Source organism: Mastigoproctus giganteus, chromosome 6, assembly GCF_048544385.1.
Source record: "Mastigoproctus giganteus isolate SK-2022 chromosome 6, ASM4854438v1, whole genome shotgun sequence".
NCBI classification, from domain to species: Eukaryota; Metazoa; Arthropoda; class Arachnida; order Uropygi; family Thelyphonidae; genus Mastigoproctus; species Mastigoproctus giganteus.
In genome coordinates this window covers 64,382,210-64,404,261 of record NC_143580.1, presented here as the reverse complement: position 1 = coordinate 64,404,261, position 22,052 = coordinate 64,382,210, and the positions used below count along the sequence as shown (strand labels likewise).

Genomic DNA, 22,052 nt, shown 5'->3' with positions numbered 1-22,052 from the left:
CCAGACCTGTACGCAGTACTCAAGGCGTGGCCTGACTATTGCCTTATACAGAGGGACAATCACCTCCTTTTCCCTGCTAGCAAAATTCCTATATATCATTGACAAAACCCCATGACCTGCCCTGGCAGCCTGTCTGCATTGCTCAGAAAACTTCATATCTGACTGCACAATTACTCCCAGGTCTTTTTCATTTTCTACCACCTTAAGTGTAGTACCACACAGTTGGTACGTTCCTATGGGGTTACTTCTACCCATATGCAGTACTTTGCATTTGTCAAGGTTAAACTTCAGTTGTCACTTCTTAGCCCATCTGCCCAAATTTTCTAGATCCTGTTGCAGTAGCACACTGCCATTACTGTCATTAACAACCCTGCCAACCTTTGTATCATCTGCAAACTTCGACACTAAGCCTGATATACCTTCATCAATATCATTGATAAATATACAAAACAACAGTGGACCCAACACCGAACCCTGTGGGACTCCACTAATAACATTAGTCCACGAATAGCAGCACCCATTGATTACCACCCTCTGTCTTCTCCCACTCAACCATCCTTTTATCCATTGTAGCAACTTACCCTTAATACCATTCTGCTCCAATTTGTACAATAGTCTTCCACACACAACAGTGTCAAAAGCCTTCCTGAAATCCACATATACGATATCAAAATTATTTTTTGCTTCCAGTTCCTTATATAGGTATAAACAGATATCTTGCAAGTCGTAAATAGGCGACGTTATAAGTCGTCATTGGGAGATTAGTGTACCTATTATCTTGTAACCCCTGCGGTCTTCACACCTACCGCTGAAAAAAAAAAGGAGAAAAAAAAAGAGAGACCAAATGTTTAGTTTGATTTAGTGCGTTGTGTTCTGTCGCACTGCAAAAGGACAAATTTTGTTTCGTTATTTATGTCAGGGATGTCGGAATTTTTTTGTTTGTTTAGAAATTGTGAAGAAAATGATGGGCAAACGCAAGAGTTGTGCTTTCAAATTAAAGAAAAACTTGAAATTATTCAAAAGTCTGAAAATAGTGCATCCGTTAAATCTCTAAAGAACCATTATAATGTTGGCGACCAAACCATATGCGACATTGTAAAAAATAAACGGAAGCATCGTATTAGACACAAGAGTAGTATGTGTTAAGTTTTTTCCCATGGTTCACCACGGGTAACTGAATCAGCAGATACGGGGGCACAACTGTATATACATTGTAAGACAGAGCCCATAAATTGCCATAAAAATGCATCACCCAATGTTAACTCATTTGGCCATGGAGGCTGTACAAAATATAAATGAACATTTATTTAATTTACTTTTAAGTTAGGTATAAGAACTTGTTCTTATACCTAAGTGTTTTCCTATAAAATTTTATAGGAAAACACTTTTTATACAAAATTTTATCAGTAGACACACATTAAGGACATTTTGTTTTTCACAAACTAAGGAATTAAAATTCAGCAAGCATAATCATCAAAAAATTTACCTTTTCTTCTTGTGGAAAATAGTAAACTAGATAAAATAACTTCAACATGAGCAACAATCTTGAAACCACGAACCAAGTATACAGCTTTTATAGGCACTCTCTAGACCGGTGTTTCCCAACGTGGGTCCCACATGGGGGAAATTTGATTGTTTGGGGGGGGGGGCAATTCAAAAATTGCTCGTCTACAGTTTAAACCGCCTACTATGATTTAACTTGTACAGAAGAAGAATTGTTGGTATTGCAATTTGAAATAAGCATTCGTTAAATGTTGTACTTTCTATAGAGCCGCATTTGAAAGTTTGGAGTAATATCAACTACAGTTTGCTCGGAGAGTATTGCTTACTATACCTAGTGAAGGAATAGTACGTACTGTATTGGACAATTGCTTATGGCATGCGCAATGTGCAAGCAAAATGGTTGTCTACTGTAGCCTACCACAAACTCTGCATGTTATATGAAATAGCATTAGCATTAGTAGAGGCATATGATGCAAGAAAGCAAGCTTATGCAGCATCAGCCAAAAAAAAAAAAAAAAAAAAACACACCACTCCCATTTCACCCCTCCGTTCGTTCGAAATACCTGTCCAGTTGAGCCTTAAATTTGTTTAGGCTATTAACTTCAACAAGTGATGGAAGTCGGTTCCACCAACCAACCACCAGCTGGCCAAAGGCAAATTTCCGCACATCTATCCGACATCCGTTCTTCCTCAATTTGAATTTATGCCCTCTGAGGTGATTATTCTGAGCAAGATGAAGAATCCCATTGGCATTGAGCATGCTCAAACCATTCAAAGCCTTATACACCTCTATCAGATCACCTCGCTGGTATAGGAATAGGTTGAAAGGAATAGGTAATTCCTTTCATACAAACGCTCATTTGGGCGTCGTGACTGTACATTTGGATAGGTTTGGCGATCTCAGATTAAAAATAAAAAATTACTTTGTCTGCACACAGAATTATTATTAATGAAGAACCGTGATACACAATGGTATGTATTTGTCGTATATGTATATTTCTATGGTCTCAGTAAATAAGCAAATAAGTCCAAAAACTCGAATTTGCAGGAGAGGAAAAATAAACTTCATGCTCTCATATAAACATGCATATATTCGAATATACAAATATTTATTACTCACGATAAAACTACAATAACGAAGATATCTGCATGTCACATAATAGTAAATAATAAATATTTTATTATAGCGCACTTATCTCATTTTTGACAAACTAGACTTATCTGCTTGTTCACAGAGACCACAGATTTAATAGCCCGAATTCAGTAATTTGTGTGATTTATTCATTTAAAAAACATACTACTAATTAATTTTGATATGTTAAAATAAAATTAAATTAACTTTAATGCATAGTTTATTTTTAGCTTTTGATTTATCTTATATTTATTTCTTTCAGTTGCACAGTAAAATAAGTAGTACAAGTAAAAAAAAAGTTCGTCAGTATTCAGAGGAATAATTAAAATTTGGTTTCATACCTGCTGCCCACGATCAAAGGTCACCTTTTTGTCTTTTATGCCAACAATGCTTGACTAACGAATCAATGAAGCGAGGTCGTCTTGAGGCGCATTTGAAGGCGAAAAATAATGCTCATGTAAATTCAGATTTAAATTACTTTCAAACTTTAAAGAAGAATTTTGAAAAAAGAGCAACATTAAAGTCTCTGTTTATTGCTCATACTGCAACTGTCAATCGTACTCTTGAGGCTAGTTATGAAATTTCTTTACTCATTGCTAAATCTGGGAAAAATCATACTATAGGAGAGAATTTAATCAAACCATCACTATCAGCATTTCTTAAAACAGTTCTGATAAAAGATGACAAAGATGTGAAAGAGCTATGTCACTCAGAAGAATAGATGAAATGAGTGAAGATATTGAAATACAACTTGTTGAAAAGCTGAAAACAAGAAAATTCTCAGTGCAAATGGATGAATCAACTTTGAGACAGTGAAGCCGTACTGATAACTTATGTAAGATATATTGATAAAGGTAATTTTGCTGAAGAAATGTTATTCTGTAAATCATTAGAGAGCACCACTACCTCCAAAGATATAGATAATAAGCTAAAAAATTACTTAGATGACAATAATATACCAATGAAAAATATAACATCTTGTGCTGCAGATGGTGCTCATAATATGATGAGCAAGAAAAATGGCTGCTTAAAATTGATGAAAGATGAGAATCCAGAAATGCTTCTTGTGCATTGTGTTATTCATAGGGAAAACGTGGTAGCTAAAAATATTTCGCCTGTTCTTAATGAAGTACTAAAATCAGTTATGAAGTGTGTCAATGCTATTAAAGCTAATGCCAAATGTGAGCATCTCTTCAAGCTTTTTTGTGAAGAACAAAATGCAGACCACGTGAGACTTTTACTTCACACTGAAGTCAGGTGGCTCTCGAAAGGGAACTGCTTGAAAAGATTTATGGAACTATTTGATACTATTAGTGACTTTTTAAGTGACAAACCTGAAATGAAGCATCTGTTAACGGTCGATGGTAAAGCATTTGTGAGTTATTTAGCCGATATCTTTGAAAAACTAAATATATTAAATAAACAACTTCAAGGAACAAATAAAACTCTTGTCGATGCAAAAGTGAAGATATTTGGTTTCATTACATTTATTGAATTATGTCAAAAATATATTTGTAACAAAAATTTTGAACAGTTTCGTTGGCTGCAAAAATGTGAAGTGACTGATACCGCTGTACTTGTTATTGTCAATCATCTGAAAATTCTGTCCGCTGATTTAAAACAAATTGATTTTCCAACCCGGATGATGCAACCAATGTTAGTGGATTTGTCTGATGTATCAATGCAGTACCAAGAAGAACTCTCAGAAATGCAAAATGATGAGTCAGTTAAAACTTTATTCAATATAAAAGGAGCGATGGCATGGCTTTGTGATGAAACAGAAATTAAATACCCAAATTCAACCAACTTTGCAAGAGACCATTGTTACTGTTTCCATCTTCATATTTAGCCGAATGTGGATTTAGTGCCATAAATGATTTGTTACTAAAGAAAAGAAATCGACTGGATATCACAAAACTGGGAGACTTGAGACTGAAGCTGACTAAATTGGAGCCAATATAAAATCTCTGTGCGGCAAGCATCAAGCACAAGGGTCTCACTAAATTTAGTGCACTCATCTAGAAGTGACTTCACATGGAATGTTGAAATTATTAAACAATTAAATAATAATTACTAAAAATTAAAATATTATAGAAAAATCTTTCATATAAATTATTTTGTACTTGAATTTTAGTTGTCTATTATATGTTTTGAAAATTTACTCACTGTTTTTTTCTTAATAATTCCCTAATGATTTCTTCATAAAACCTAAGTCTTATGTCCTGAACAAGTTGTAATTAGGCTTCATTTAGGGAATAATTCAATTTTTGAATTTAAAAAATATGTATATGTTAACATAGGGGGCATCAGAATTTTAGAAAGACTTAGGTGGGGCATGGTAAAAAAAAGGTTGGGAAACACCGCTCTAGACAGTGATTGACACTAAGCAAAACCCCACGATTCAATCAGTGTGGTGATATCACTCAATTATTCATTTCATATGATTTTCCTTTTACAGCACTTGTTTACTGACTGAAATTGGATGCATATTTTGATGAAAGTTGTTGCAAGTATGCTTTGGCAGCAAATGTGTTAATCACGAGCCAAGTGTGAGCAAGGCTGGTTACCAATAACCTCAGTGATAACTAATGGACAAATGCATGTGGAAGTTTGCCAATGAAATGTGAGTGACATCTGTGATAAATTTTTTTTAACTGTGATGAGTCAGATCAGACACTATGATACAGAATCAAGGTAGTGGCCAAGTGATGGAAATAAAAACTTGCCTCCATTGAAAAAATCCCCTAAAGGGCATGTTCTTCAATACTGGAAATTTTAGAAACAAACTGAATACTATGCAAAGACACTTCACTCTCATATGAGCATGCAATTCAGGAGGGAAAAAAGTTAATGCATGCAGTGCATTACTTAAATTTGAGCTAGGTGGATGCAAATTTTCCTCTAAAGCTGAATTGAAACAAGCCACCACTGCTACTCTATTCGAGATAGGATGGGTTGGCTGGGATCTATTCTGATATTACTGCACTCAAGGAATCAGTATAAATCATAGTTTGCTCATCAGGCAGCTTATTCACGTGATCTAGGACTATCTTAAAATTACATCCCAGTCATAGTAATGGCTACAATCTAAAAGAATGTGCTTATGGTATGTAAGGAATGACAGTATATAAAACAAGGTGGATCCACGAGCAGATAAAAATATCATTATGGGCATGTCCAATTTGAGGTCTATCAAGGGCCAATCCTTCTGCCTTTTGTGCTAGAGCTGAAATCCATAGCTGTGGTTCTTGTTTAACTTGTTACCCTGAGCCACCCAGATTTTTCCTTCTTTGAAGACTTTTTGCATAACAGATTTACAGTCTACATAAAGAACTGAACTTTGAACAGATAGCTGTTTGGCAGCTTGATCTGCCTACTCGTTCCCTCAGATACCTGCACGCTCCAATAGTGTTGTTGTTGTTGGTATAGGGCTTAACGACACAAGGGCTACTGAGGCCAAATTGTGTCTGTTCATTGTTTATTTACAGGCAACATATAGTTATAGATGGTAAATTATACGTTCCTGTACAGGTCAATATATTTTAGGTACATCAAAAGTTCTATGTTTGCTTCATTTCCTAAATCCCAGACATCTTGTAAAAATTCATGAGAGATGTTCAATGTGGAGAGAGATTGGAAAGTGTTAGAGCACATGGTTGAATGTAATGGACAATCAAACAGAAAATGATAGACCATAAGTTCATCAGACAGGATGAAGACTGAGGTGGGTTTTCTCCCAATAGTAGGAAGAGCTCCAATATTCACTGGAATATAACTACGATTAATATCATGCAGTGAGGTTATGTAAGATCTAATTTTCAGCCAAGATGGGTTGGCTAAGACATCTTATAATGCTCTTATTGCACAGACAGAAAACATAGTAGTGTGCCTCCTGCTATTCCATTTTTGAGTCATTAGTATTTGACTACATGGAATTCCCTGATAGCAAGATTTGCTGCTTGTTATTTTCCACATTTTTGAAATAGTAGTAGTGGCATGTGATGCAAGAAAGCAAGTGTATGAGCTTATTCAGCATCAGCCAAAAAAAAAAAAAAAAAAAAAAAAAATCACACCATTGCCTCCAAATGCCTGTCCAGTTCCTCCTTAAATTTATTCAACCTATCAACTTCCAACAACGACAGATGGAAGTTTGTTCCAGCAATTAACGACCCGCTGGCTAAAGGCAAATTTCCGCACATCTATTCTACATCTGTCTTTTCTTAATTTGAATTTATGCCCCCTTAGGTTCGTAATCTGAACAAGTGGAAGGATCCCATCAGAATTCAGCGTGCTCAACCCAGTCAAGGCCATTATTTTACCCGGAACAGAAGTTAAACTAACTGGTCTGTAATTACTCGTGTCACCCTTCGATCCCCCCTTTGTGAATTGGGGATACATTTGCACATCTCCAGTCCGTGGGAACCTCCCCTGAGTCCAAGGACGCTCTCATAATTATGGCTAAGGGTTTGCTTAGTTGCTTTTCTGCCTCCTTTAATATAACTGGATAGATAGATTGATTGATTGATTGATTTGGTAGTTGTTGGCACATCGGCTTCTGTGGCCATATTGCACCTCCCAAGGTTTTTGCAGTACTTTGATCCAAGCCCGAGGCGGGAATCGAACCCGCGACCTTTGGGTTGCCGGGCAGGTACTTTACCCATAACTGGATAGATCCCATCCACCCCAGGTGCTTTTCTTATGTTTAACTTCAACAATTTCTCCACCACTTTGCTCTCAGTTATTACAAAATCATTAAGTATCCTGCTACAATTTGATAACCTTCTGCCATTTTCAAACCTTAATAATTCCTCATGTGTGAATGTAGATGCAAAATACTCATTCAGTTTGTTGAAAAATATTCATCTGTAAATTTCAGGAATGTGTTAAATCTTGTAACTTAATTCCAGATGGCTGGTTTTCATTGTGTTTGCAAAAAGGTAGTACACTGAGGCTCAAATGGACATGACCAGATGGGATGAAATGGGAGACTTTATTAATGCTGCCTAGACAAGTAACAAATTTTCCACTGAAGTTGGAGTGGAGGTTCTTGTGCCTCTATATACAGACTATGCATTGGAAACATTCTGAACATCCCTAGGGCAGCAATCTTTAGAGCAATATGATGGATAATGTCAACTCAAATGAGTACAATGAGTCCAAGCAAGTACATCGCTCGTGACTGCATACTGTCACAGAAGCACCCTGAGGATATCCCCCCCCCCCCGACAGCTAGTTCTTAGATATGTTATTTAAAAACATGTTCTTAAAGTTCTTAGATATTTTGTTTAAATTTTAATTTACTATCCAAAACTAAACTCTGGAATTTGATACTATTGGCAAGAGCTACTGTTTTTGAGTCATAATTCTTGTTCAGGATGGACCTTACATTTTTTTGCAGAAATGAATATGAGCAGATTTCTGTACCAATAAGTGATAGCCATAGCAGGATATTGAGAGCTTGATTTTGCTGTATCTCAGTGGATTTCGTATTTATTGCTTGATGTAAGCTCAGGTCATCTGCATACAGATAAACTTCCACTGTGTTTGGAATACTCTTGTGTGATGATGATGTCATTAATTCTTACTGCAAACAGTGTGGCACCTAATATAAATCATGGGGAATACCATCTTCCAGTATGTGCATTTTATAGGGAGCATTTTAGTAATGAGCTTGAAAGGTTTTGACTTCTAGGAAACTGAATAAGAGAAGTTTGCCCCGTATTCCAAAATGTACAGGTCTTGCAAAATACAAAACTGCCACATGATATCAAAGGTCTTTTCCACATCAAAACCTACCATAACTAGATGCCATTTTTTAACAAATGCATACCTGATTCTGATTTAGTCATCAAATGTCAGAATGGGTTTCAGTGAAATCCATACTAATTATTTAATGTGTGTTATTTGAAACCCAACAAACCAGGCAAGGGGTTAATATAATTTTCTCCAATGTTCTCCCTAAACAACTGGTTATAGAAATCAATTGATAATTTACTGGAGTAGAATGATCCCTTCCTAATTTCGGAAAGGCTAATACAAGAGAATAATCATGAGCAACGATAAATATGTTTCTGAAAAATTGGACTAAAAGATGTCAGTAGTGTGTGTGGGGATATGTTTTTCAACTGCATTAGCATAATCCACCAGGCAAGCTGCACTAATGGGTAGTTTGCTGCAATTCCTCTAACTCAGTTACTGCAAAAGACTGGTATTAAAATTGCACCTTCACTTTTCCTCTAATTGGTTGGAATGAACATCACTCAATTTCTGCAAAAATATGTGCAAATGTTACATCTATTTAGAGGAGGACAGCTCCTTTCAATTATAGAGCAAAATAGAATAGGATGTTACTACACATTTATTATTTAGAAGTTGAATTTTCTTCCAAGTACCTCTGTCATACTGGAAGCAAACTGCCCAGAAATCTTTTTTGTCTTTGTCATGCTTCAGCTTAAGTTTCTTATAATTTATGAGATTAGTAGTATTGTGATATTTGCAGAAAAGATACCATGCTTTATTCTTGTTTGTTCTGTTGCACACAATTGGGATAGCTTTATATGCTGCTATTATCTGTTTAGTAAATACGGCCAGCAGCATCTTCTGTGGATTGATTTTGAATGAAACCAATATTAAATGCTACATGAAACATTTACTTACTTGCTTTTAATAATTTTTAGACCCTATTGCCCAAAAAGGGGCAGATCCCTTTTTGGGCAATTAAGTTAATACATGCCCACCTTCTCGTGCTGAGGATGGGTACAGCTTTGCTGCTGCCCATTGTGGCTAAGGTGGCACACAGAAACCACATGTGATCTACATTTGGCCAAACTACAGCATTCTGTAAACAGTCTTAACTGGCAGAGTTGAACTCTGTTCCAGGTGCTGCCGATACACTGAACAGTTGCACGTATATATATGTAAATAAAAAATAAATAAAAAAAATAAATTTGAAGACCCCATGGATTTCTGGATGCACAAAGAACTGCCAAACTAATATTTGGAGATAAAGTAGGAGAGAAGATAGATCGATGACAGTATGTTATGTTGAAAATGCATATGAATATGGAATGGTATAGGACAGCAGGGAATACTTTAATACAGAAAAAATCTGAGAGATATGAGGTGCATCTACATTAGGTACACATTACACATTACAAATCCCTCAAAATATCAAAGCCAAAAACTCAGTGCTAAACCTGATCTTACGTCCAGCTTAAAGACAAATACAATTACCCATGATTCTGCCTAAGTGTTAATATAGTTTAAACTGCATAGTATCACCTAAACAGGTGAATCATCTTCTGTGCAATTAAAAATTTGAGACACTGTTAGTACAGTGATTTCAAAGCTTGCTGGCTTTTCTCTAACTGGTGGATGGCTTCTATTAGTGCATGTAAGCTGAACTGAGTGGATAATTTATTTTGTCTAAGCAAACAGCCAAGCAGTGTATGAAAAGTAGTTGGTTGGTTTAGTGTTTAATAGTGAATTAGCAGCTTAGGCCATAAGTCTAAATAAAAACAGCGATATGTTTGGTAACCTAAAAATGCATCAAATGGTTACCATATCAAAAAAAGTAAATATAAAAAGGTAAATATCAAAAATATAAAAAGGTAAATTTAAATATGTGTAAACTGCAAAAAAATTTTAAAATGTCAGACACTGTCTCTGTCATATCTAAGATCTGGCTGAGTGTAAATGGTTCAACTAGACTGGCAGTTCCCAACCGGTGGTTTGCAAACTCCTGGGGGTTTGCACTAAAAATTCTGTAATGGTATCTGCTTAGATTTACAAAGGCATATTACTGTAAACTACAAAATATAACTAATAATAAACAATAAAGTAAAATAAAATTAAATAAAAAGTAAAGAATTGCCAATGAAAGAAACCACATCTCCCACAATTCCTTATATTGCAGCAATACCCCACATAGCACTGATAATTGGTACCGAAACTGTTCTGTGTTATGTGAAACCGTGCTGAATGAGGTATAATTATAACAGGTTTTAATTGAACGTGTACCAGAGAAACAGTCTACAAATAAATTATAATAAATCTATAAACAGTTTGTCCTTGATAGCCAATTAAAAGGATTTGAAATAAAAAATATTGCAAAAATTTTATTAATGAAAAGGTAACAACATGAGAGATGAGAAAAAGAAAAAAGCTTTATTGTTTATTTAGGTATTTCAATAATAAAGTCTGGTGGAGTCATCTCTTTTTCTTGGTGTACAAGTCTTTGTGGCATCGAATCCCATCTTGTAAAATTTTCTGTATCTTCATGCTACGTTCAACATCCGGATCTTCATTCATAATCACCTCGCAGACCATGTGAACTCCCCGAAAAACTTTTACTCCAATTCTTCTGTTAAAAATTCTTTTAGTGCCATTCCAGTGTTATCCACTTCAGGATTGTTTTCCTCTTCTTCATATGCAGTTTACTCGTCAAGTTCAAGGAGAGAGTTGCATCATCTAAGTCATTTGCATATGAGTCGGTGCAGTCGCATATATTGGCAGTGTCCAATGTTTCGAATCCCAACTCTTCCGATCTTCACAGCGTCTTCGGCAATTGTCTGAATTTGCGATTCAAAACCAGTGAAATCATTTGCCAAAATGGGCAAAACTTGCTGCCAAACAGAACGCATGTTGTTGGCAGTGAATCCTAGCCAAGATGCAAATATATTTTTGATCGTATTTAAAGGGGTAAAAAATAAATTGGGAAATGAAAAGTTTGAAAAAGCTATCATGTTGTCTCATCAGGATGGAATTAAGAATACTGAACACTATTGCACGTTGCTGCTGACTGCCCGAGGGGAGCTATTGGCTCATGTGCATGAGAGACAATAGTTGGTACTGCAGCATATATGTAGAGTAGGTGTCTAGGCCAGTGGTGTACAAACTGTGGGGTCGCCGGATAAATGAAAGGGGTCATGGAAATTTTTAAATAATTATATATATATATATATATATATATATATATATATATATATATTTTTTTTTTTTGTGCATATAGAAGCTATTGTTGTTACTAAACCTGTTGTTAAAATTACTTTTTCAATACTGTACGTGTAGAAATCTTACTATTGGAACTAAGTCTGAGATACGAATGAACCCTACTGCTTCTGCAATTTTCCTTAATTTGCTCAATGACCATGGACACAAAAAGCGGCTGACTGATGCAGCTTCTCAGTATATATTAATACTTCTCAGTACAACTCAGCAAAGAGTAGTACCGAGAAGTACTACTCAATTAATCCCTTTGCTGTAATCCATCTAGCTCTTAATTCGTGCTTGCTATGCTACAGCACAAATTCTCAAATTGCCTAAAGGCCAGAGGTGCAAATACGCGGTAGCAGTAAATATACAGGGTGTCTCAAAAATACATGGCATAACTTAAGGAATGAGTTCCTCGTATGTAGACAATGAAAATATTTTATATCAACACAGTTCCCGAAATGCTTGGTTTCTGAGTTTTGAAGGTCTGTCTACAACACAATTAACTGTTCACATCACCTTATAGTAATTGTTCAAAATGTCCACCTTCTGCCTGAATATTACTCACACAGGGTAATCTGCTGGTGACAAGGCCTGTACCCATTGCAAGATGGTAAGGATACAGTTGGTGTTCCCGCAACACTCTCCAAATAGTCGAATGTTGAACAGCCAGTTGCACTGCTATTCTGCGTGTACTGATTCCAGGAGTGGCATGCACAACATCCAAAATCTCCTCCTCTACTTCAGGAGTCATAGATCTTGGTCGTCCTCTGTCGGCAGCACGAGGTGTAAAGGTCCCATATTCACAAAGGTGGCGATGGATACCTTCAAACGTTTTCCTGTCTGGACATCTTCGTTCTGGGAACCTTTAGTGGTATAAACAATGAGCCTTCAGAGCATTGCCGTCCGCCAAACTGTACATAAAGTGCATATTCTCTTGCTCCTGATTTGAGTACATGGTCAGAATGGAAAACCACCAGATTCTGTCACTACCTTGTGATGAAGGAAATCACCTGTGGGAGATAAGACATTCCGGTTAATAACTCGGGAACCATGTTGATATAAAATATTTTTGTCTACATATGAGGGACTCATTCCTGAAGTTATGCCATGTATTTTGGAGACACCCCGTATATAGCACGTGTGTTGCGCATGCGCTTTATTCTGCTTCGTAATCTGGTGCTTTCATACAACTTGGATGTGTTTTTCATTCTTCAGCTACTTTTTCTATTGCACGTTTCATTAATATTATCGTTTTTAAGAAGAAAAAAATACATATTTTACCACGGACAACTGGGTAATAAGAACAAAAAGGCCGAGTGGAACGACACTGACGGAATCCATACCGGCCATCACTGATCAGATGAAAGATTTTCAGATAGTTTAAGAGTTGGCAGTTAATTGATTGTAATTTCTCCATTACTTTGGAAAGAGTAGAAGTAATCGCAATGGAACAATAATTAGACCCTTTTTAGAAACTGACTGGATATGATCAAATTTCCAAGCAAAAGGAAAATCATCTTCGAAATAAGTAAGTGAAACAAAACCGGAGTAAGTTCAGGGACACAGGTTTTGAGAACAAGTGGAGAAATACCATCAGGACCTAGAGATTTCTTAGCATCAGATTCATCAAAATCCTTCTGACGTTCTTTTGGCAGAACACCACCGTTTCTGACATTATTTTGACGGAAGACACTGAATGGAGTGTACAGTGCTGGAAACGGTTTGAGGTGATTTACCAAGATCATCAATACATGATTTGGAAGAAAAATAGGATGATAGCAGGTTAGCTTTGTCTTTGGCTGATGTGGCAATGGAACCATCTGGTTTTGACAGAGGTGGGAACACAGTTGGGCAAAAATTGCGGCCAATAGCTTTGGCAAGAGACTAGAATGTTCTGCTACCATTTGGACAAGAAGCAAGTTTTCTACTCTTAGCCTGGTCGAAATCTAGCTTGGACCGATAAGTGCTTTAAAAAGTATAAATAATATATTTTAATTTAATTAAAATAAAATTTTATTATATTTTTAATATAATAATTTTAAATTTAATTTAATACCATATTCATTTTTTAAAATTTAATTTAATGTCATGGTTTAATTCTTATCTATTTGTCATAGATGTTTTTATATCACGCCATAATTTACATATTACCCCGACGAAGCAAGCACCTGGCCTCGTCACCGTGGCAGGCATATATTGTATCTTTATTGTTCAATAAAGACTTCTTAATACTTAACAATAATTCAGAAATATTATACAATTTCAGAGAATATAGTGGTTCGCATTAAAAACAGTGTTGAAAGGGGTTCGTGATAAAAATATAACATTAAAAAGGGTTCGCGAATCAAAAAAGGTTGGGAACCACTGAACTAGACTATTAAATAAATTAAAACATAAAAGTTGTGGATTTGTAAAAAAAAACAAGGACATTCTATAAAAATATGACAAATGATTAAAACAGTTTTGGTTTTAGGTGGGTTATCCATCTTCAGCAAGAAAGAATGCCAGATGCTGTGTCCTATGAAGCTGAGATAGCTTCCTCTCTTTGGATCCTGTGCAGACTGGAAATCAGTTTCTTGATTATAGGCTTCAATCTGGTGTAGTTTATTTGTATCTTGTCCATGCCAAGAATCTTGCCACTAGGAGTATAGTTCCTTGTCTGCATATGGGACTGATAGGCAAATGTTAACAAATCATGTATATCATATATCTCTGGTAATGACTAACTTTGATATGATCCAGGGCAAATTCTATTGCATGCAACACTGCTGTGTATATTCTAGTTTCTCATGGAACCTTGTTAAATATCACTTTGTATAGGAGAACAGCAGCTGATTCCACATATGATTCTGACATTGAGACATCTGTGCAGACTGACAGGAAGTCAGAATATTGTGCTGCTAGTGTGGCAGCCTCTCCCAGATCTTGAGGGAAGAAGTAGAGTTATTTTGTTATTTATTATTTATTTTTTTTAGGTGCATCAGCAACTAAGGCCATATTGCTCCAGGATATGCGGTGGTCATTCCCTGACCTTTCCGCATTCTCCGTATTTGGTAGTCATGGGCTCGAACCCCGGTCTAATCAAGAAGCGTGTGCTACGCACTGCTGCTCCTGCCCACCTAGCTATGGAGGTGCCAAGAAGTCGAGAGTTTGAAACTGAGGATGCCAGGGCAGAAGGAGTTTCCTTGCTGGCTGGGAAAAGTTGTCTATCATCACATTTAGACCACTGGATCCAAAAGAGTCAGGTGGCAGTCCAGTAGCTGTTGTACAGATTTTCCTACTCGCTTGAAAACTGATGGCCACATGTCAAGCAGGTATTTCATCTTAAGTGTACTGCAAAGATATCTACAAATTACATCAAATTCAGGGAGACAGCTCATTTAATTCAACATAAAAGGTTTTGGAGAGGAGATGTATGGAATGTTCCAGTGGCAGTGCAGATGGAGGTGGATTGGATCTAAACACCAAAATGCATTATCTCTAGCAGAAGCATAAACCAAGGAACCACAATCCAGTTTAGAATGGATAAGAGCTCACTGGAGACAAAACAAGGTATGGCAATCTGTACCACAAAAAAGTTAACAAAAGGGTGTGAAGAACGTTAAGTCCCTTGGCACACTTTCTCCTCTGCTGAAAAGTGTTGCAGAAAAGTCAGCTTCTTGTAAAAAATAAGTCCGAGGAATTCAGCATCTTCTACCACTGAGATGATGTTCTATCCATGCCTTAATTCTGGGTCAGGATGAAGAATCTGTTGCAACAGAACTGTTGAACCTGTCTTGGAAAGGAGGCCATTTGTTTTTAAATACCATACAAGGAAAGTGTTCATCATTCTTTCCAGAATCTTGCACAAACAGCTTGTCAAAGCAATAGGACAATAGTTACTTGGATTTTTAAGATCTTTTCTGGTTTTGGGAAAGCAAGAACAATTGCTTTCGTCCAGGAATCTGGTAATTGTTTGCAAGAAAAAATTCTTTTAAATAAGGTTAGAAGATGATCCTTAGATTGTTTTGAAATATGATTTATCATTTCATAGTGGATATCATCTGGCCCAGCAATGCTTGGAAGAGAATGAATGCTTCTCTTAATTCTTCCTATGTAAAGCCCTTTTCGTACGGTTCAAGCCTTTTTGAAGAGAAGTACAATGCATGTTTCTCACTTTTCTCATTTAGACCCAGGTACTCTGGGAGAATGATATTACTGCAGGGATTTTTGCAAATGTTCTCCTAGAGTACAGTGGATCCGAGATTTCCTTTGGCTCTGACATTAGATGTGATGCGCTTCAGCATGAGTAGTTTATTAAATTTTCTGTGATGGGATACTGACTGAATATTCATCATGCCATTTCCTCGCTGAGGGTGGCTCTGAGTTCCACCAAAGTTTTGGATATTACAACTGCTGCCACATGGACAATACCTTTGAAATGTATGCCACTGCATCACTGATGGGCTCCAGGTTTACTCCTGTTATGTCCATGTGTTCTGCTGTTCAAAGGCATTCCAGTTATCCATATCAAACTTTCACTGTGATATTCTTGATGGCCAACGTTGTCTTCTCTCACTCAAGACAGATATCACAAGTGATTACTCCCACTGAATTGTCTTTAACTTCCTTTATATACGAAGGGTGGATATACAGGAAATAGATCAATGCAGAAAATGCACAGGTAGGCATATTATGGGGTTCTTCCCCACATTTAGAAGGGAGAGTTGAATATCTGAGCAACACCTTATTGTGCAGTCCCTTACATTAGTGTTTGCACTACCGCAGAGGGTATGCCTATTCAGATCCCCTAACAGTAGAATGGGGGGAATGCAATTTCTGAATGAAATCAACAAGGCCTGTCTGGGAGATGTCAATCTGAGGTGGCATATATAAAAAATAAATTGTTAGGAGAAACTCTACAAATAGGCAGATAGCAACTACCAGTGTCGGTGGTTGTAAGAGGAATTACTTGGAAAGGGCACCCACTAGGATGCTGACTCCACTGTGAGCAGGTCCATGATGTCATCAACATTCTGTCAGAAACCATAATTCCACTGTATGAATTTGGCCATCATTTGGGTTTGTTGGATCCATCAGATGGCTTTCAAAGTGCTGAGGGCTTGTTCTTCTGAATCTTGGATTTTTCTTCTTTGGGAAAGAATGGATTCTTACAATGATTATTACAAAGAATCGTTTAAAGACTATCTACCTAAATCAGAGATTCACAAAGTGTTTGGTCCCCCCCCCCAACACCCAGGTCATATCATGTTTCTTTAGAGGAGGCATGTGCTGTTTTTTTATGAAGCATTTTTTTTTTTTTAAATTAAGTTTTTGAAACTATCCTAAATTAACAGTAACAATATGATGTAATCAACACTCAGTTCTGTTTACAGTATAAAAAAAAATTGTCAGACCATTTTGATTTTCCAGTTAAAAACTGACCCTTTTTACATTTCTAAGAAGTAAGAATTTCTAAAAAGTAAGAAAGATGATAATTATCAGGTTTCAGTTTTTGACAGAAAATGTGAGCTATAAGCAGAGTCTCTGTTCCATCATAAGTTTGGTGTTTCCCATATAGAAAATGTCCAGTCATCTGGTTACGGTTGGATCAGAGCAAATATTAAATGCTTTTCTAACAAAAAAAAAAAAAAAAAAAAAGTGCAGTTTCTCTGGTTTCTCCCACCCAGTGAATTTTTAAGATCAAAATGATGAGGGAGGAGGGGTAGCTGACAAATGGCTTCCCCCCTTCTTTTTTTTTTCTTTGTTTGTTTTGTTCATAAAGGAAAATTCCACTTCACTAAAAACAAAATTTACGATAAAAATAAGTAAAAAGAAATTTACAATTCCTCTCCCTCCTTGCCAGCAGGGGGGGGAGAAGGAATAATATAACTTTCATATTATAATAACAAAAATGAAATTTACCAAAGAGGTGGCAAAATTCTCCAAATATATAGACAGTGCAGCCTCTACAGCACCTCCTCCTGGAACAACACTCTTAGATTCCATTACCCTCTTCACAACACAGAGAGAATCATGTATGGATCGTTCCATTTCATCCACAAAGTAATCATTTGCACCTCTCAATATAATGGAACTTGACGTATGAGCCTTAGGGCTGAAATAAAATGTTTTTAGAATTATAACTTATACAAGTATTTTTGAATACATTAATTAAAACAATTTTAATGGTTTACAAGATCTGATCAAAAAGTTCTATATTCATGACAAAAGACACTGTGGAGGTAGAGGGCCAATACGATGGCTAAGCATAGAAGAGAGGTTGCCAGATACTGATTTCAGCTGCTTCCCACTATATGAAACCAATAATAATAAACAAGTATTGATATGGCCATTCTTGTTTATCAGTGGATGAAACTCTTTTTCATTTAACCCTCCTTCTTTGGAAGAACCTTTTTTACATACTTAAACAGCTGATAATCTATTCAGCAGGAACAATACTTGAGTCAACCTTCAACTTCAACCAGTAAAGAAATTGCCAAAAAGTGTTGAAAATTTTCATTCTGATTGGCAGTAAACCATCCAAGAAATTGTCAATGAACTGGAATTCTCCTTTGGACTATACAGAGAAAAAAGGTTGATATGGACCCTAATTTCATTGAATTCAATGTTACATGCAATAAAATATGGGTGTACAGTTATGACCTCAAAAACAAATGCCAGTTGTCCTACTGGAAGCCATCAAACTCATCCCCTCAAAAATAAGTATGTCAGTTTCAGGCAAATGCAAAAACATCGTTGCTTATTTCCTCTCTTGCCAGGAAGTTGCAGGCACTACAGTACCCAATGAGCTCATACCTGGTGGTTGCAGGCATGAGCTCACTGGGTACTGTAGTGGCAGAAAATCCTGGTTGTCCTTAATTCCATATAATGATAATGAATAAATAAGCTCTTCTGGCCTCAGCCATCATGAGAATAAAATTTATTTGGATGGTAAAACACCAACCAGATGTTTGGAAACTGTGTATGGCTTCTACACCATGACAATGCTCCTGCACATACACACACTGCACTCTGAATTCCAGAATTTTTGGCTCAAAAACACATTCCTGAGGAACCTGCCTCCAATATTTACCTGGCCTTACCCCAAGTGATTTTTGATAGAACAAAACCAGCTTTCAGTTAAAAACTTTGGGAAGATCCCCTGGGACTAGAAAAGAGCAGTCTTCTCACTCCACAAAGATGGTTCTAAAGAGGAATCAGGGTAACTCTAGGTCAGCAAGTTCTGTGGTAGTGAACAATTCAAGACCATCCCAACATAGATGGTATCTTGAATCAATCCCAACATGGATTCATTAAGGGAAGGCCAAAGCCACACCAATCCAGTAGATTACTGTTATGGAGTAATTAAACAGTTGGATGCATATAGTTATTTTGAAATTATATATCTAGACTTTAGTAAAGCTTTTGATACCATCCCTCATGGTAGGTTACTATATAAAGTACAAGAAGTTGGAGTTATGGTTAAGATTTTGAGTGGATCGCAAATTGGCTAAAAGACAGGAGACAGTATTGTCAATAAATGGTCAACGAAGCTGTCAACTCTCCAGATTTATGAATGGAGAACCAATCTATTTTACTCAATTTGACCTTTCTCCATCTCACCTGAGAAAAAGGTCAAATTGCATTGTAATACAGATGACAGTTTCTTTTTACAAAAACTCAGGTTTTTTTCTCCATCTTTTTCTTTTCTTTTGAATAATAATAAATGGAATTGGATTTTTAATTTTTCAAATTTCTGCTTATTTTCATTAATGAACTGGCAGTCAGATGTGCTGTGGTAGTCTACACCAGAATACTGAAATGTCTGAAATACTGTTTTTCTCTGTAATTTGTGATATTTGATCAGTCGTGTGTGGCACGAAGCTAATTAACAATGTTCTTCAGTAAGATGACAAAACATTTTTTTAAATTAAGTAAAATTTTCATATATTGCAAAATATGAAAAAGGAAATGTTTGCCTTATTTACATAAGGCAAACATAGTAATAAACATAGATGAGATATTTCAATTTCAGGTGGTGGAATATGTGATATAATCAGACATTTAAAAAAATAATAATAAGAAGGATAATGACAGTGTGCAGTACATATAAAGAAATGTAATGTTGCATTTCATGACGATATTATATGTATCGAATATTTTCTGGCATCTTTTGTCATAGAACATAATCTTCCTCTGAGGTGCCCTTCAGAAGTACTTTTCCCAATAGTGAAATAGAAAAAAAAAAAAAAAAAAAAAAATATATATATATATATATATATATATATATATATATGTATGTATGTATGTATGTATGTATGGTTGCAGAAAAACTTCACACTATTAATTAATGAAATTGTACAGATAGGAAAAGAAGAGGTAATGACTGTTCTGAAAAATGAACCCCATTTTCAATTGCTATGGCAGTAATCCAAGTGATTTCAAGCTGTAAGATGCAATATCATTTGCAATAAGCAAAAAAAAAAAAGTCAATTCAAAAGCAACTTGCTCTCAGGGGCAGAACTGGAAGATGGCTCTATAGGGCATCTTCTGAAGATGCCTGAAAGCATGTGGTATTTCCTTTAAAACACTGTCAGGCACTAAGTTCTTAAAATGCATCTGTTATGGTAGGCTGAAAAACTGGATTAGTAATGGTATTAAAAGGAGACTGAGAACTTGGTGGTAATATACTGTCCTTGTCATCTTATTAACTTTTATGCTGAAAAGGGATCTGCAGGCCTTCCTTTGAAAGTGGATGAATATTTAGTGGAATTTTAATACTATCCAGAGAGAAGTGCTAAAAGGAAAGGCAGATTTAAACAATTTCAACTACTGCATGCCACTGAAGTAAAAAAAGATTTAAACGTGCGTGCACATTGGCTTTGGCTGTCTTTGGTTAAATGTGATGCTAGACTGATAGAACAGTGGCAATAAAAGCAATACAAGCACTTTTCAAAGCTGTCAAATTAAAAATTACAACAAGAGATCGCTAGTGAGTGGCACTGACTCATTGAAATCCAGTTTTGGTTCCAAAAAGTTTTGAAAGAGGGCAAAATGTAAACTCAAGAAAATGAACTTCTGAATTGCAAACTTCTGGTAAAAGTAATCCTAAACAGGCCAAGCACACTGATAATTCTAGGTCTGTTATCCTCACTTGTGCAGAAAATTTGTTTCTCTTCTGGCTTGAATAAAGCAATTTGCTTATTGCTTTTAAATGTTATGCTAATGTTTTAAAATCCAAACACAGCTCTTCAATCCGATATACCATACATCCCTGTACTGAGGCCATTATTCCTAGAAACGTGAACAGATTTATCTTATAACAGTTTCTTCTCAACGTTGATGTAGCAAATTTCATCTACTGGCAATACATTATTTTCAAATTTTAAAAAACTTTTTTGAATATGTTTCCAGTACTTCTTGTGTCAATAAAGAAATAGATGAAGCAATAGATGTTTTTCAGCACACAATTCCATCAGTTTTTTTAGTGTGAGAACCTACCAGATGCTATTAAGAAAGAAAAACGGAATTGATGCACAGAGATCCTTGGATGGGGAATTGACAAGTATACAAGGAAACCAGGAAAAAAAAAAAATAAAAAAAAAATATATATATATATATCCCAAGTCATTCTTGGCATTTATCAATTAACTGAGTTCAGATCTCTTTTTGGTGAAGCTTTGTAAATGCTCCAGGGAGCCAAATTTAGACAAGGACCATTGTTATGAACAAAACTTTGACTCAACATTTCTGAAGAGAGCAAATGTTTGACTCAGTATCTTTTGCTGAAGTAGTCAAAATCAATTACTCTAACAGAATATCCAAACAGAAATCCACAGGCTGAAAACTGTTAGGTAAGGTAATGTTTACAAGTATTGGTACTGCGCATAGTGTGGTAAACAATCATATGGCTGTATTTTATATAAAATGTGTATTTTGTCAGTGAAATACAATTTCCAGCACAGTATAGACTTTAAAAAACCTCCTGCTTTTTCTGAGTCTGCTGCATTACTCATTTTTCACCTATCTTTGCCCAAAACCTGTTTTCCTCCTACCTACAAATTCCTAATCTCCAGCTTTTTAGAAGCCAAAAGTTGGCAGCTATAGGCCAGCTTTCAGAGTGGGCTAGCATAATTAATGTGATCCCTCAGGGGTAGTTACCAGGCCCCCTCTTATTTCTGATTTTCATAAATGATATTGATGAGAGTATCTAAGGGAGGCTGTCAGTTTGCTGATGGTTTTGAAGTGGGGTGGGTGGTTAATAACCCAAGCCAAGCCAGGATACGTTACATAATAATAAAATAATAATAAAGTGCAGCCATTATCAACCCACTGCAGGATGGAAGCCTCCTCAACAATTCATGCTGAGGGAAATGGACCATAATCTGCGACGCTGGTCCAGTGCGGGTTGGCAGATCGACCATATTCAGCAGTCAGGGGC

General features: G+C 36.1%; 1 protein-coding gene across 1 annotated transcript in view; it reads right to left on the bottom strand.

Moving 5' to 3' along the window:
- Nucleotides 1-22,052, bottom strand: part of CCT1 (chaperonin containing TCP1 subunit 1) — a 184,686-nt gene that overhangs the window by 22,754 nt on the left and 139,880 nt on the right. Inside the window, exon 10 of the mRNA XM_090375994.1 lies at nt 17,534-17,726. Within this exon, the coding sequence (XP_090232120.1) occupies nt 17,534-17,726 (193 nt within the window). The remainder of the gene's footprint in view (nt 1-17,533; nt 17,727-22,052) is intronic.